Consider the following 18,091-nt stretch of genomic DNA (forward strand, 5'->3'; position numbering starts at 1 on the left):
TGAAAAAAAAAAAAAGAAAGAGAGAGAGAGAGAGAGAGAGAGAGAGAGAGAGAGAGAGAGAGAGAAACATGGCTCTGAGGTTTTACTGTTGTTTTGCTAGCAGGATTTGAAGCAGCTCATCTTTCACTACTAAAGTTACCTTTTAAAAATAAATGTACAAGGGCCAGGGAGATGGCTCAGTGGAATAAGTGCTTCCCTGGCAAGCACAAGGGCCTGAGTTCAAGCCCCGGTTCCAAAAATAAATAAATAAATAAAAATAAATGCACACATGAATGAAAAATAATTTGGATGGCCTTTCATTTTTTTTGAAATGATTAAATTTCAAGTCCTTTCCTTATAAGAGAGTGATAACAAACTGATTCAACTCAGTTTTTAGGACAAGAATGTTTTTGGTGACTGTTTTCTGTATTTTAGATTAACCATTGTAATGGAAACATTATGTCTGTATTTCAAAATCATATCCTAGAAGACAGGCTGAAACACTAGCAAAATGACTGATTCCAGAAATCTTCTCCAACCTGTTTGAAAGAAACTGTTTAATCCATATTTCATCTATTTAACTTTGTTATTCCAAGAGTAATTCACTAGATCTCTTCTTTATAAGCTTAAATTTTTAAGGGGGGGGGGCAGAACCGGGGATTGAACTCAGGCCCTTGTGCTTGCCAGGGAAGCACATATTCCATTGAGCCATCTCCCTGGCCCCTCTCCTTATAAGCATAAAATTGGTTCAGTTTATAAGCCTCATTTATATTTACACTGCTACATTTTTTTTTTTTTTTTAATGTATTTGGTACAGAGACTCACTAAGCAGCTCTGACTTGTGGTGATCCTGCTTTCAGCCTCCCCAGCACTGGGATTACAGGTATGCACCAACAGGCCCAGTATCAGTGCAGGGAGCGCGGGGGCAGGGCTGGAGCAGTATGTGGTGCTGGGGATCAAACCCAGTCCATGACCTTGCCTAAGCAGGCATGCCCTGGGGTTTGGGCCAGCATGCAGGTCCCTGTGCCTGCCTTAAGCAGGTACTTTAATACCCTGAGCTATCTGGCTGGCCCTCTCTCTCACTGGCCCTTGACATGGGAGGTTTATTTTTAATGTATTTAGTATAGGGTCTACAGGGTCTCACTACACAGATCAGATTCATAGTGATCCTCCTGTTTTCAGCCTCCCAAGCGCTGGGATTACAGGTGTGCGCCACTATGCCCAGTCTCAGTCACAGTCTCAGTGTGCTCCAGAGGTGGGGCTGGCACAGCACATGAACCCCAGCCACTGTGTTCTGCCTAATGCTGAGCTATCTGGCTGGCCCCAACATGAGAGTTTTTAAGTAACTCAAGCTCTATAATTACTTATACATATAGGAAATACAAATAAGGAATAAGGTTCTCACTGGACCATTTGGAAATGCTGGTCAACTAACAAGAAAAGTCACAAACTAAAATTTTGCATTTTTAGGTATATGTATGTGGTACTGGGAATTGAACCCCAAAGAATGCTAGGCAAGTGCTCTGTTGCTGAGCTATATCTGCAGTTCTTTTAAATTCTGACATGGAATCTTCTTGCTAAGTAGCCCAGATTGGCCTTGAATTTTTTTTTTCTTTCTTTCATTTTTGTTTGTTTGTTTCTTTTGAGATAGGGTCTCACTTTGTAGTTCAGGCTGACTTGAATTTGCAGTAATCCTTTTGCCTGGAATCATGGCATGTGTCACCATGCCCAGCTTTGATTTTCAATTTTGTGTCTCAGCCTTCCAACTTGATGGAATTATGGGTGTGTGCCATTGTGCCCTTCTCCTTTTATGTCTGGACATTTCACTTCCTCCCTATCCTGCAGGGAATAACAAATTGAATTTGCTATAGAGGGGAAAAGTCAGATGAAATGTTAAAGCCCTGGTTTTCTTTGCAGTGTTGGGGATCAAACTTAGGGCCTCACACATGCTAGGCAATTTCCTTACCAGGCCTATGGTACTTTCTATCTGGCACTGTTGTACCTGAAATGATTCCATTTTGAAATGTGCTCTCCTTCAATTAGGGATCCCAAGAATTTATTTGAAATAGACAGTACTTAGCACATAGCAACTTCCTATATAATTTTATTTATTTATTTAATTTTTTAGGGAAGGGTCTACAGGGTTTTCAGGGTCTCACTAGTAGAGCACACTTGTAGTGATTCACCTGTTTACAGCCTCCAAGAGCTGGGATTACAGGTGCGCACTACCACGCCCAGTCTCGAAACTTCCTATATAGAATTTAGTTTTGTTTTCTTTCTTCAGAATGGCTTTTGCTAAGTTGCTCAGGCTGGCCTCAAACTTCTAGACTCAAGCAAGGCTGCCACCTTACCTTTCTGAGTGGCTGGAACTACAGGCACATTCTACCATGCCTTGGTTATGTAATTTTTAAAAGTCATTAAGCACTTCATCTTTGCATTTCATATTTTAGCTTAATTAGCCTACTTGAGAAAGAACATTAATATAGCTAGTACCATAAACCACAAATCACGGTTTAATGAGAAATTAGCAAATAATAAATTATGACATTGTTTCAAATTGAGATTGAGGAAACAACCTGACATTAACTTACATTTAATAAGTTACATTTTAGCAAAAACATACATATCATATAAAGAATAAAATAAATGTGTATCTTGTGTAAATCCATAAAAATTTTCCAAAGTTTAAAAGAATGAAATCAGTGAGGGGGAAAAAAAAAAAGCTTTCAGGGATACATCAAATGATGGAAATTAGCCCAGCCTCAAGAGAAAATATCACATAAAATGATAAACTGAAAACAAGGTACTGGTAGCTTGCATGCATAGTTTTAATTATGGTGTTCAATATTACCAGCACTGTAACTCATTAACCTTGTCTCTCAAAGGCCTGGTGGAGGCTCAAACCACTACATGAACTAAATAGAAAATTGAATTAAAGAGAGTCCCCACCAGATCTATTTTAATATCTCATTAAATTGGGTTGTATAATCAGTTTTTGATTAGTCCAATTGTTTAGGTGCCCTTTAAGAACTGATAGTTATTAAAATATACACATTTGCCCAATGAGCAGTAAAAGTTGATCTATGGAGTATAATTTAAGCACATCTCAAGACTACTCCTTTCTTGAGACATTTGAGATGCTTTTTAATGCCTTAACAATAAAGGAGAATGAAAATTGAACCCATATCTAGCAAATTTGCCCCCTTAAGCAACTCACCTCTCCTGAGGCCTGTGACCAGCTGCCTTTCTGTTTTTCCGGCCCAGTCCCTGTTGCAAGGCCAGTGTCTGAGATCCTCACTGTGGTTGGGGTGGAGCTGGCGGTAGTGACCACAGCTGCTGAAGCCACCATGCCCTGGCCAACTTGTTCCAGTGTTTTTCCTGCCTCTTTGTTTTCGGCTCCACCCACCTCTGGGGCCAAAGGTGTCTGACCTGTGCCTGTAGAATACGGAGTGAAAGGTACCGGTATGTCCCCTCCTACAGGCTCATCCTGCACCACCAGAGTCCTGCCATTTTCTTTGGTATAAGTGGCAAAGCGAATGTTGCGGTTAATCTGGGGGACAAATGTAGACGGTGGTTGCTTGGCTCTCTGATCCAGCCCTGGCTCTCCACTGGCATTACCTTCTTTCCACGGCCCTCGGCTTGCCTCACTTCCATCGCTCCCATTACTGTCTACTTCACCCCTGTCTCCTTTTAATTTCTTTGATGCAGGGTCACACCCAGAGTCTGAAGCACTTTTTCTTCTCCGGCCATCTTTCCCTTCTATGCTGTCTCTCTTCTTCTTTCCTTTGGAAGGTTTTACTGCTTTTAACATACCCCCCTACAAAACAAAATTCAAAAAAGATTATAAGGGACCTTTCACCTTGTGAAAACCACAATCCATTAGCTCTCTGCCACTTCTAAAAGGAGACAGCAAGCGCAGATAGCCATGTTCTGATGGCAGCTTTCAGACACCTTCCTGTCAAGAATCTCTAATCCTGTGATTAGAACTCAACCAATTTACACACACACACACACACACACACACACACACACACACACTCTCTCAGGATAAAAGTTACTAGAGGTTAATTCCCTTGGGAAACTTTTTTTTTATATAAAATACACTACTTCTTTAGATGGAATTTGAGCATTTTAACAATTTGTGTGATCCTTTGGTTTGTGAGCGTGATGATTGGGTGTTCCTGCTTTATACATGAGATGTGCCTCCCTCAAACTTTGTTACTACATGGGCACATTACCCATCTGGCGTGAGAAAAAAAAAGTGTAGAATTTCTTTTATAAAACTGTCAGAGCTAGCTAGATTGGGAGCTCATTTGCCTTTTGATGAAATAACTTGCTCTCCTGCATATTTATCTTCCTGATTTTTTTGTTTTCATGTCTTTGTTTTTTGAGACATGTAGTTCAGGCTAGCCTTGAACTCACCTGGTAGGCCAGATGGCCTTGGAACTCAAAGTGATCCGCTAGCCTCAACTTCCCAAGTGCTGTGATTACAGATGTAATTACTCCCACCTGGTTCTATCTTTCTGTTTTTACTAAAAATGTGCATTACTACAATATGAAACCACATCTATCCATAAATTGTTGAAAATATATTTATCAATCTGTGACAAAAGGAAAAGTGAACTTGACAAAGACATGTGTAGATTGCTTATATAAATAAACACTATACAGATGACTGATCCATATATAATTTAAAAGCACTAGTCATTGGCCCTAGCCTTTCAAGGTCAGTGAAGACTCGGGACATAGGAGAACCTGTACTGTAACAACATTTAACTCAGTTGTGCTCCAAATTTTCTGATCAAGAAGATTATGGAGCCACAGAGAAATGTGTTCGAGGATCTAAAGTGAGCCTGGGGAGAGTCACATGGAGAGAAAAAACATTTTCTCAAGCTTTCACAGAGTGCAAATTGGTCAAGTAATGGCCGTGACTCATCCTCATGTCAGACACTGACAAAAGGATGTACAAAAGGTGGTACAGGGCTACAGGATAAATTCTGAGAGTACTTGGCTGACCTTATCAGATACAAAAGTTACATTTCTGGGTATATAGGTCTTGCTATATCTTGGTCTTAACCATCCAGTAGAAAAGTATAAAAATGAGGTATATAAAGTAAATCCATATTAATACGATGAGCTGTAAAAGGCTCAAGTCAATAACTTCTGAGGATAATCCACTAATATTATAGACTGCTAGACAGTGTTAGATGTTTAGTTGAATTCAAACACTTACAGTATTTAGATGCCAATAGAATATTCACCTCTGACAGAACAAAAAAATAAATAAATAAATGAATAAAATTTTTTTAAAAGAAAAAAAAATGGAAATGGAAAGAAGCAGTCAATGCTCTAATTAGCTTCGCCTCCTTTTTTCAATTGTTTGTACTTTTTCTTTTCTTAATTTCTTTTACATTGCTCCAGTTTTTTTCTTCTTCCAATTTTATGTGTATATATCTGGTAATATGAATAGCTGGTTGTAAGACAATACCATGTATTACAACAAATACTGTGAAATTCATATTACTTTGTTAAGTAAAATTCTGTATGAGTTGTCAAAAAATAAATAAAAAATTTTAAATAAATAAAATAAAAAAATAAAAGCACTAGTCAGAGGAAGGAGAGAAAAGCAAACTACCACAGGCTAAAGAGTCTTCTTTCGCCTGGTAATTTTCAGGCTATCTCATTAAATTTTACTGTGCCTTATTTGAGTGGATACACGAATAAGAAGACATGGATTAGAATAGACAATTCACATCACTGAATAACCTCTTATCCATTGAGGGATGAGGGGAGTAGGGGATGAGATACAGCTGACATTATCTTGAACAAGAATTGAGTAGCAAAGATTTACATCCAGGACATTTTTAGATGATTATGCATCTCACTATGAAGCACATAACTAAAAACAATTACAAACAACCTTCACTCAGAAACACGTCCATAGAGTAATAAACTAGTGACATATAGCTTTTTAGCCATTAATATTTACCAATTTTGGGGGCTTGTGGGGTTAGTTCAGTTGTTTAAGAGCCTGCCGGGGCAAACCCAGTCAGACACAGGGGACCATGGTTCGATCCCCAGCTCTCCATGCCTTACCAGATCTGCCCTTAAGGTAGCCTGAACCAGCCAAAAAATAAATAAATAAAAATTTACCAATTTAATTACTCTTACTGTCTTTTTACTTAATTTGGGTGGAACTTGGGATGTGACCCAGGTCAGAGCATACCCTAGGAAAACACTCTAAAACTGGGCTACATTTCCAGTCCTTTTTAAACTCTATTTTGAGACAGGGTCTCCACTAAGTTGCCCAGACTGCCTCAAACATGATCATTTTGCCTTATCCTCCCAAGTAGCTAGAGTTATACACACACCATCACACATGACTTCTTATTGTCCTTGATCCTTTGCAGACTTGTGTTTTTATTGTAATATTTTACTCATTTTCACATTTAAAATTTTTTTCCCTCTTTCCTTTTCCCTCCATCCCTTATTCCCTATTGATTTTTTTCAAATGTTGCATTTCTTCTTACTGTGTAACTTGTATTTCTTATTGTTATAGTTTATTTTTCCTTTTTTTTTTCTGCCTTCATTTCTCATTTCTCCTTTTATATGTTTCTACAACTTTGTGCTTTGAGAAAGGGACTCACTATGGAGTTGAGGCTGGAGTCAAACTTGTTTTCCTCCTTCCTCAGCCTCTTAAATGCTGGGATTATAGATATTACATGGTTATGACCAACCCTCTCGCTATAATTGCTAAAGCTCAAGATTTATTTCCATTTCCTCATACTTACAGTAATATCATCTGAGTTTCCAAAAGCATAGTATAAGTAATAATAATAGAGAATCATAAGTAATACTATGATAAATACTAATGATACTTCTGGTAATATGTAAGTTTTGCAAGTCTTTCATTTAAGAACTATTTGTTCGCTGAACACTTTTTATTTCAGAGTTAGTTTTTTTCCTTTTCTCAGTTTATCACCATGAAGTTTTCAGTTTTTTCTTTTTTTTAATGTATTTGGTTATTGCAGGGTCTCACTATGCAGCTCAGGCTTAGGGTGATCCTCTTGCTTTCAGCTTCCTCAGTGCTGAGATTACAGGGGTATGCTACTACACCTGGACTCTGGCCAGCTCAGTCCATCATGGGGGCGGGGCTGGTGTGGTATGTGGTGTTGAGGAGCCAATTGCAGTCCTTGTGCCTAAGCAGGCACTTTAGTCAGCTAAGCTATCGTACTGGCCCCTTCAGTGTTTTTAACTACACAAGTATATTCAGTGAAATTCATTCTTTCTTTTTAAATTTTATTTTGAGAACAAGTTTCAGTAAATTGTCCAGGCCAGTCTTCAACTTGTGATCCTCCTTCCTCAGCCTCTTGAGTATCTCAGATTACAGCATACACCACCATATCCTACAAATCCATCCTTTCTTTTCTGCTCATTCACTCATATGCATACTTAAAGATGATGAGACAATCATGAATCTCTAAGAAGGGTTAGTGTAAAATATGGCAAACTGTCAATCATTATACTATACTTTGCTAGTCAAGAAAATAGCTATATTAGGGCAAAGCCAAACAAAGGGAAGAACCAAATCTGTTTCTGGGGAAGCATTCTACCACTGAGCCAAATCCCCAGCCCTGTATCTTCTTTTTAATTAAAAAAAAAAAATTAATTATTTGGTACAGGTTTTCCCTATGCAGCTCAGACTCGTAGTGATCTTCCTGTCTCAACCTCCCCAGTGCTGGATTACAGGCATGTGTGCCACCATGCCCCAATTTGGCGACCAGCACAGTGACACACACAGTGCTTAGACAGCTGAGTTATCTCCCCATCCCCTAAAGATCTATCTTCTAATTCATCTAGCCAACTTACAGGGCCTCTTTTTTTTTTTTTTTTTTTCTTCTTTATTTCTTTTAAGACAAGTTCTCATTATGTGGTTCAGGCTGGCTTGAACTATGTAGCCCAGGGTAGCCATGAACTCTCAGCAATCCTTTGGCCTCAGCCTGCTGAATCCTGGAATTATAGGTGTGTACCACCACATCTGAATCTCTTAAACAATAATTTTGTATGTGTATCCTACGTTAGGAGATTACTGACACACAAGTAGGTACTTTAGGACACCGAGACCAGTTTTTTCCACTTATAGTGGGTCAGCTGAACAGTACCTGCAATATAATACACACTTAATAAATGAAATGAAATAAAGAAAAAAATAAAAATGGAGCCCAGTACATCATCATGATAAGTGTTTTCAACCACACAAATAAAAGTTTAGAAATATTCTATTCATGGTAATCTAATACATAAGAACTGTTAAATTTAATCTTGTTTCTTCTCTTCCTACTTTGATATTATTATCAAGTCAAGAATGGATAAAAACGATGAAGGATTCAATACTTAGCAGGAATGGCCAAGAAAACAATATTTACAATAGTGCAAATATATAGTGAGGAATAACATGGACAGTTGGTCTACTGAAGGCAATTCATACAGGATTCCTTGACTGATTCAAGCAGATATATATTATTATTATTTTTAATTTTTTTTATTTATTTATTTGTGTGTGTGTGTGTGTGTGTGTGTGGCCAGCTCAGCCCACCAGGGGGCGGGGCTGGCTGGCATGTGGTGCTGGGGGATTGAACCGTGGTCCCTCTGAATTGCTAAGCTTGTTCTAAGTAGGTGCTTTAGACCACTGAGCCATCTCACCAGCCCCTCAAGCAGATATATATTATGTATTTTTTGAGGGCTAGAATTCTAAATGAATCAAGGGCTGGCCTGGTTCATAATTATAATCTACTATGTGCTAAGCATTGAATAAGGCTTCAAATAGGTGAAGTAGGCACCTATTTGATTTTACCTCTACTTGGGAATATAGAATATCAGACTCCCTTGGATCTTACTACTGCCTAATGAGTTGGGGGAAGAGGATGTAGCTTTTTCTTAATTTCCTATCACTGGGTAAGGTCATGATTATTTCTACTTTTTTTTTTTTTTTTTTTTGCGGAACCGGGGATTGAACTCAGGTCCTTGCGCTTGCCAGGGAAGCGCTTATTCCACTAAGCCATCTCCCCGGCCCCTATTTCTACTTATTAACAGTTTCATTTGTCTAGTATCCCTTTCAAATATATTTGTCCGGAGAGAACATAAGAAGAAATAGGAGGGGCCAGCCAAACAGCTCAACAGACTAAAGCACCTGCGTAGTCAGAGTGCAAGAGCTAGGGTTCTATCCCTGGCTTGCGATGCTGGTCCTGCCCCTGGGGCACACTAAGACATTGATTAAGACTGGGCGTGGTGGGGCTAGCCTGTAATCCCAGCACTTGGGAGGCTGAAAACAGGAGAACCACTACCAGTCCAATCTACATAGTGAGACCCTGTAAACCCTATACCAAATATATATTAAAAAAAAAAAAAGAATAAGACTCAGAACTTATAACTAGAGAATACAACCATAATTTAAGGGTTTTCCTCTAAATAGGTCTCTTTCTTGAGACTATTCCTCTTAACTAGACAAACAGAGAAAAAAAAATATGTAATGATCAAAGCTAAGCAATTGCAAAGGGCATCCATAGAAAACACAAACATAAGGAATCTACATAACAAGATAACATAAGCTCATGAGTCTGCTCACAGAATCAGTTCATTACTATACCTCACTTTGAGGCGTCGAGCTATCCACCAGCATCACATGGATTAGTCTGGGATCTACAGACTTGATCTCACCACTCTATGACAAGAGCAGGGCAGAAGAACATAAGAAAAAGGGGAAAAAAAGATATTTAAAGCCTTGTCTACAAAGACATAATTATGCATTCTCCTAATCTATGTAACTGCTGCCTTACTGTTTCTACTCTTCTACTAGAATGATAGCTCTATGGGAGCAGACATCTCTACCATTTCGTTCACTGCTACAGTAACGACATCTGAAACGAAATCTGGAATATAGTAAGCATTCAAATATTTGTTAAGTGAATGAATAAAAAAATTCAGTTCAATGCCAGTGTGTCTTTTAGGGATGTTCATTTCAAATATTGCATCTCTAAAACATTCCTATTTGACATATTATGAAATTAAAAACCTTCAGCATCAATAATCATTAAAAGAATCACTCTGTTATTAAAGAATCAAAACTGGAAAAGGAGCCAGCTTGACGGAAGGCATCAATTTATTGTGTATATACAATATTTTGACTTAGCAATTACACACCAAAAAATTTATTATAGTATATGTGAAAGTATGTTCAAGTATGTCCCTTGTGCCATTATTTGTATTAGTGAGAATACTGGCAGTGATTTAAATGTCTCAATGTTAGATATATAACCATGTAATGGAATAGTACACATATATTTTAAAAGTCAGATCTCTATATTGACATACAAAGATGCTTATTATATACAATTAAAAAGATACATTATATAACTATGTATATATCATTTCTGTTTATTATTAAAGTATAACTTATATAATTGTTATGTAAATAATATGTAAAAACTATTATATATATAGAAAATGTTAGGAATATGAAATATATACCAAATGGTGGTTGCTGATGTTTGCTCCAGGCAAATGGTGCTTTCACAATTTTATATATATATAAACAACTTTTTTTTGGTGGGACCAGGGCTTGAACTCAGGCCCTTGCGCTTGCCAGAGAAGCGCTTATTCTACTGAGCCATCTCCCCAGCCCTGGAAACATCTATTTTTAACAAAAAGTTACTGAGTTGCCCAGGCTGGGCTTCAACTTGCCATCTTTGTGCCTCAGCCTCCCAGGGTGCTGGAATTATACATATGCTCCACTATGCCCAACTAGTCTTTTTAAGTCTTTTCTATTATAAGTATGATAAGTAATATCCTCTTACATTTATATACTATTTTACTATTTTCAAATATATTAAGCCTTAAAAGAGTGATATGAGGTCAGGAGAGGTTTATATAATTACTCCTAGCTTACAGATGAGAATAGTGAGGTGAAAAATGTCTTTCTCAGTCATAATATCAGTAAGCAACAGAGCCAGGAATAGAATCAGCATTTTCTCATTGGTACCAGAGTGCTTACTTTCTTTACACCATCCTCTGTTTGGGGATGGTTGTGCCTTAAGACAAAATAATTGCCTCACCTCAGTTATAGACACCTCCATAAGACGGGTGATGGAGTCCTGATGGCTTACAATGCCATAGAGCCACCCTTCTTCCCCCTCTGGCTGGTACACTTTGACCCTGTGACCTTGAACACTGTAGGGACCTACAGGAGAGATCAGTCAGAATTGAGTAGTTAGGGCTAAACTATGTATTACAGTTGGGTTTTTTTGCTTTTTGTGTGTGTGTGTGTGCTGGGAATAAAACTCCAGACATTGTGCTTGCCAGGCAGGCGCTTGTGCTACTGAGCTATATCTCTGGCCCTATAGTGGTTTTTAACAGCTGAAGATAAACTGTATAATGTAGTATATGGTATTTTCAGTCTACTATACAAAGCTGAATAAAGGACCAATTCCAGATTTATCATACTCAGCAGTTTTAATTTTATTTTTGTGGTGCTCGTGATTGAACACAAGGCCTCAGGCATAGTAGGCAAGTTCCCCAGGCCTCATACATACCAATTTAAAAATAAAACTTAAATGGTCTTCATAAACTTTTTGTGTATTTGGATAGTCCTTAAAATTGTTTTCCAATTCCACCTTTCCTCAATCTTAACATTCTAGAAGTAATATAGGAAGGAGAAAAAAAGGTATACATAAAAAGCTACAGACAGCATAGAAATGTACTCAGACATTTGACATATACATAAAAATGTGGGAGGCCACCAAGCTGAATGTGCTATATTAAGTGACCACAGAATCACATATGACTGTTAACATTCTCCTCTTTCAATAATGGTGTGTGGAGAGTTCAATTTAAGAGGTGTCCAGCCTTTGCACCAATAATAGTCTGAACAAATATAGCACCTGTCTTCCTAGGAACACAGTTTCAAAGATACTACTTCATCAGCAGGTAATATTACCCAGCAATTTCAACTGAGTCTCTCTAAGAGGGGCAGTTTCTTTCTCCCACATATCATTGTACATTTGAGACTATACAGCAAATGCCTTACTAATTTTAGATTATTCTCTCTCAGAGCTATAATTAAGCTCCCTTAATTTTTCAATACATATGTATATCTCTAACTTTCATTTGTTCCACTCCATTTTTTCTCTATTACCAGTTTTTTCTCATATTCTTTCTTCCTCCATATTACTTGATTTTTATTTACTTATTAATTTTTTGTATTTTTGCTTATTGAGACAGGAGCCACACAAAGGGGATAAAGTGGTACTTTATTCCTTCTTCATTACACATCATATGTCTATTCACCTTCTTTCTGGCACCCACATTAATAATTTTCAGTAAAGGAGTATTCCTTGGGTCTCCAAGGAAAATGTGAACATAAGAATAATGTCTGATTGCGCCAAGCATGGTGGCACATGCCTGTAATTCCAGCACCACGGAGGCTGGGGCAGGAGGCTAATTGCTTTGTAGCCTAGCTTGGGCTACAAAATGAGCTCAAGGCCAGCCTGCACTGCATAGTGAGACCCTGTCCCAAAAAAGACCAAAAACAAAGATGTTTGATAATCAAGAGATGAGCTGGGTATGATGGCACACAGCTGTAATCCCAGAATTTAGGAGGCCAAGGCAGGAGGACAGCCATGAGTTCAAGGCTAGCCTGGACTACAAAGCAAGATTATGTCTCAAAAAATAAATTAATTAATTAAGTAATAGGTAAATAAACAAAGGTAGGGATGTAGCTTAGTAGAGCACTGGTCTAGCAAGTGCAAGGTCCTGGGTCCAAGGCCCAAGCCTCAGTACTACTGGGAAGGGGGATCAAGTTATTTATGTGAAACAGCCTGATACTTTGCTAAGTTATTTGTTGGTATCACAGTTCTTCAAGAAATTTGCAGGTAGTAAATTGAAAATTAGTAAAGACTTTCTAACTAAAGACTATATCCTCAGTGCATTAACAAGATATTAATACATAGTAAGTTCTTAATATTTAAGAAAAAATATTAACCCTAAATCAAAACTATATTGTGAAATGCAGAAGAAAAAAAAAAAAAAAAAGAAAGCAGAGAAAACACCAGTCTGAATGTGATTATATCTTCCTACTTTATTCTAAAGATCCAGTTAAATGGAGATACTACACTTTTGACTCTACCCACAAATATAAGATAAATGTTTATAGCTGCCTGATGTTCCACTCTAGATCATCCAATGCTGACAATTCACCTGATTCAGAGTTCAAGGACAGAAAACCTTTTCTTACCTCGGCTGAATATCTCCTGCAGCTTCTGGTCACTGATCAAAGCGTTAACTGTTTCTCTCAGTGCAGCATGTTCTAAAAGGATCTGGTTTTGGCTATCTGTTCCCATCTATAAAGATAAAACAAGAAAACAATTTGTTAAGATGAGTATTTAACTAGATGGGGAAAAATCATATCCCAAGGAAGCTCTCTATCAATCGTTGGCAAAACTGTCTGTAGAACTCTAGCCTCATGAGACTCCATAAAAATTAAGTATGGTAGGACCACTTCATCTTGGAAAGTATTACATACTGCATCTTTCTACACCTAACAGCTTATTAAATGCTTTGAGAATTAGAAAGAAATTTTGAGATTTATAAAGAAATCTATTTGAGCCAGTGTTTCTCATCGTATCTGACCACAAAATATTTTATTTCATGTTTTCTCTTCGTCTTGGTATTCATACAACATTTACCAAGTCACCTTATATAAATACCAGGATTATAAAAATAAAGTAAGGACTACAGCGGGAGGAAGACAACAAAAAGATATCATCAGTAGCTCAACACAGCTGAGAAAATAATGTTCTTGGCTTTCTCAATGATAAACTCTTAGAAGTCTCTCAACTTTAAACCATTTTATATAGCAACCACTAGAAATAATAAAACAATGTATATTTTAAATTCTAAAATAACTCACGAGCTAGTTTAAATTATTAACATCCCTTTTTACTAGGCATGGTGGTGCACACACACACATAAGCCCAGCACTCAAGAGGTTGAGGCCAGCCTGAAGGCCGGCAATATAGCTCAGTAGTCTAAAGTGCCTGCTTAGTCAAGCTTAGGCAAGTGTGCAGGGACCCTGGTTCAATTCATGGCACCACATGCCCCACCAGCCCCACCTTCAGGGTGGGTTGAGCCAGCCACAAAAAAAAAAAAAAAAAAAAAAAAAAGACTAGCTTGAACTGCACACTGAGACCCTGTCTCAAAACCCAAAATAAAATGGAAACAAACAAACCAACACAACTTACATCTTTTCTATGTAACCAAAGGTATACCTAGGCTCTTTCTGAGCTTCATGGTGCCTGGAACCAGTTTATATTCCTCCCAACTTACCTGTCACTAAAGTAAGCATAGGCCCTTTCAGGCTCAAGTTACAGAAGCAGCCACCTTAGAGAAGCCACTTCATCTGAAGGGACACTCAGAAAAGTGGTCTTAAGTTCAAAGTAGCCTTAAGGGTGGGGGGTTAGGGTACACGCATGAAGAAAAAATCCTCAGTCACCAAATGTATTTTTAAAGGAAGCACAAACACTTTAAAAGGCACTGGAAAATTCACTGGTGAAATCATAGATATGCTGCAGGGGCACCAACATTTGTATCAAAAAAAGTTAGCAACAAAATAACAAGCTTAAGACAAGAGTATAGTGAAGTACCTGGAACAGATGTAATCCAGTAGCATCTGACAGGAAACGCAGCTCTCGATCCAAAAGATACTCGACTGGCACCACAGAACCCAAACCCAGTTTGTCTACTAGGGGAGTGAAAGTCTGTGAAGCACAATGACAAGAAACTGATTAAAATTGGAAAATGAACATGAATAATAAATTTCCAGTGTCTAAGAAAGCATCCACCAGTAAATACAGGTTAAGGGCAAACATCCCAGGAAACATTCCCAATCCCAAAACCTGTAAGATACCAACTAAAGCAGAAATTCTATCTATTATTACTCATTGATGGCTAAAAAGAACAAGTGGAATGAGAAATTCATTTTCCCCAGGAATCAGACTAATTTTACCAGTCTTCAAGAGACCTAAATTCTACATTTTCTTTTTTTTTTATTTTATTTTTTTATTTTTATTTTATTTTATTTTATTTTTTTTTCAAAGTTTTATTGACAAACAGATAGCAATGAGACAGTTTCAAATCAAATCGGAAGGACAGTTTCAACAAATAATACACTGCATATATTCTTCTTAGTGGTTAATTGCTGTACAAGATGCGGACTTGTGATCCTATTTACAAACACCATTAGAACAAATCATTCTATTCATTAAGAGAATGCAACTATATATCTATCCCAACCTCTTTGAATACACAGATACAAAATGGACATTCATCGGTATACCCCATTTTTTCTAAGTTCCGTTATTGAATATTATAGGTGTGTAAACTCAGCAAAATATTCTAAAAGAGTCCAGTAGACCATAATAGCATTGGGTCTTATATTTAACTGGCAATGTCAGAAATTATTGACCTGAGTCCCCCACAGCTCAACTTAACAGCATGGCTTTATTTCTTATATTTCGACTTCATACTTTTCTACTGGATGGTTAAGACCAAGGTAAAGCAGGACCTATGCAACAAGAGTTGTAGCTTTTTGGTCTGAGAAGGTCAGTGAAATGCCCTCAGGATTTGTCCTGAGATCCTGTACCTCAGATTGTAGAAACTTCATCAGTGCAGCCATGTGGATGAGTCACGACCATTGCTTGGCCAATGTGCTCTCTGTGAAAGCCTGAGAGTGTCTTCTCCCCATGTGACTCTCCTTAGGCACACTCTACGTCATCGATCACTTTCCTCTTTGGCCCCATAATCTTCTTGATCAGAAAATTTGGGACACTACCGAGGTACATGACGTTACAGTACAAGTTCTCATATGTCCTGAGTCTTAATTGACCTTAGAAGGGTAGGGCCAAAATGTTGGCTTTCCTTGTATCCTTCCTTTTTCTCTAATTTGGTCTGCAAACTTAGGTTGTTAACCATCCAGAAGAAAAGCTTATTGTTATTATCAAACGATTTGGGCTATCAATCTTAACCTCACTATCTCACTGCATTTCAAACATCTTAGGCATAATAAGGAACAGGTATTTTTCATCAAGTATTGATATGTTGAACTTTAAGTCCCTACATAATATGATAAAAAACATTTAAAAATTAGATTATATTTTAAAAAATAGGATAAAGAATTCTATGCTTCTCATGTTTGCACATAAGTCCAAAAATCTCACCATATACAACCTTGAAGCAGGACAGTCCCACAATATTCCTTTTCCTGTCTCTTGCTAAATTCTACATTTTCAAAATTAAATATTACACTATTAGTCTAGTACTCTTGAAATCTTTGTTAGATTTCTGAAATAATTATTATTTCTCCTTGTATAAATATAAATAGGTAGGGCCAGGGAGATAGCAGTGGTCTAAACACTTGCCTGGCAAGTGCAAGGACCCAGGTTCAATCTCCAGTACCACATGCTGTGCTAGCCCAGCACCAATCCTGCCACCAAAACCAGGTGTGGTAGCGCATACCTATAATCTTAGCACTGGGGAGGCTGAGACAAGAGGATCACTATAAGTCTGAGCTGTGTAGAAATACCCTGTACAAAATAAATAAATTAACATTTAAAAAAATAACTAAATATGCATAGGTAAATTCTTTTTTTAATTTTAATTTTATTGAGAAACAAGTATGATTGAGACAGTTGGTAAATTATTATTAGTATTTCATAAACACTGTGCAAAAGTCATGAATCTATATCCACTTATAAAATAATTTCTCCTAAAAGTTTAATTGAAAAGTAGCCCTAAAAACAAATGAAAGTCTGGGAGACTAGGGCAGGAAGATTGCAAATCTGAGTCCGGCCCATGAAACTTAACAAATTTAAGGCCATCTGTCAAAACAAAAACTTAAAAAAGGGCTGGGAGTTGGACATAGTGGTACACGTTTTTAATTCCAGCACTCTGGGAAGCTAGGGCAGGAGGGTTGTAAATTTAAGCCCACCCATAGCAATTAGGTGAGTTAGTGAGACCCCATTTTCAAGAAACAACAATAAAAAAGGCTGTGTTTAGGTCCTGGGTTCAATCCTTGGGACTGATGGGAAAAAGAGTGAGTATGGTAGGGTGTAGATCAGTAATAGAACACTTCCCTAGCATGCACAAGGCCCTGGATCTGATCCCCAGTATTGGAGAAAAAAAAAGAACCATCACAGAAGACAGTTTAGTAAATTATTATACTGACATTTTAATACTATAGTTAAATAATTTTTTTGAGCTGGGTACAATGGCACACACATATAATCCCAGCACTTGGGAAGCTGAGGCAGGAAGACTGCTCTAAGTTCTAGGCCAGTCTGGGTTATATAAGGAGTTCAAAACCAGCCCTGACCCACATGGCAAGACTCTATCTCAAAAAAATTTTGGACTGGTCATGGTGGTGCAAGCCTATAAATCCAGCCCTTGAGAGACTGAGGCAAGAGAATCTCTACAAGTTTGAGGCCAGCCTAAACTATATCATGAATCCCTGTTTCAAAAAAGCAAAAACTTATTAGCATTTAATTTAGTTAGTCACAGAAAAATTGAAATTGAGTCTACCCCTTATGCCTACACTTTGCTAACAAAATAGAATCCAAAAGAAATAGGGGGCCTGGCCCTAGCTCAGTTCTTTAAGTGGCTGCTTCCACAAAGCTGTCAGCCTCAGGTTACTGTGGTTTGATCCCCACAACTCAAGCCAGCTAAACCTGCCCTGAAGGCATTCAGAGCAGGAAAAAAAAATCCTTTAAAAGAAATAACACTCAAATTAAACATTATAACTCTTACTTTATCTCATTTCATAAAATAATACTTGATAATTAAAAAATTTTAAGGGCTACATTGGTTCACTGCACTAAGTCCAGGTATAGTAGACTTGTATACCTGTAACTGTAGCACTTGGGGTGCTGAGGCAGGAGGATTGCTCTAAGTTTGAGGCTATCCTGGGCTCCATAGTGAGTTCAAGACCTAAAGTACATAGTGAAATTCAGTCTCAAAAAACAAAACACAAGATGGGTCCATTCTGTGCCTTCCCGGCCTATGCCCA

At 37.7% G+C, this 18,091-nt stretch overlaps 1 protein-coding gene and 1 non-coding gene across 2 annotated transcripts in view; one reads left to right on the forward strand and one right to left on the reverse strand.

Moving 5' to 3' along the window:
• Kdm3b (lysine demethylase 3B) overlaps positions 1–18,091 on the reverse strand; it is a 104,754-nt gene that overhangs the window by 67,099 nt on the left and 19,564 nt on the right. The window contains exons 3-7 of the mRNA XM_023703372.1: positions 14,676–14,789; positions 13,268–13,373; positions 11,091–11,215; positions 9,626–9,700; positions 3,197–3,796 (exon numbers count right to left, since the gene is read on the reverse strand). Of these exons, the coding sequence (XP_023559140.1) occupies positions 3,197–3,796; positions 9,626–9,700; positions 11,091–11,215; positions 13,268–13,373; positions 14,676–14,789 (1,020 nt within the window). The remainder of the gene's footprint in view (positions 1–3,196; positions 3,797–9,625; positions 9,701–11,090; positions 11,216–13,267; positions 13,374–14,675; positions 14,790–18,091) is intronic.
• On the forward strand, positions 4,126–4,227 carry LOC111813185. The gene has a single exon (XR_002818505.1). It is a non-coding gene; the product is annotated as a small nucleolar RNA U13 (small nucleolar RNA).

This window comes from Octodon degus, unplaced genomic scaffold, assembly GCF_000260255.1.
Source record: "Octodon degus isolate 3935 unplaced genomic scaffold, OctDeg1.0 scaffold00169, whole genome shotgun sequence".
Taxonomy (NCBI): Eukaryota; Metazoa; Chordata; class Mammalia; order Rodentia; family Octodontidae; genus Octodon; species Octodon degus.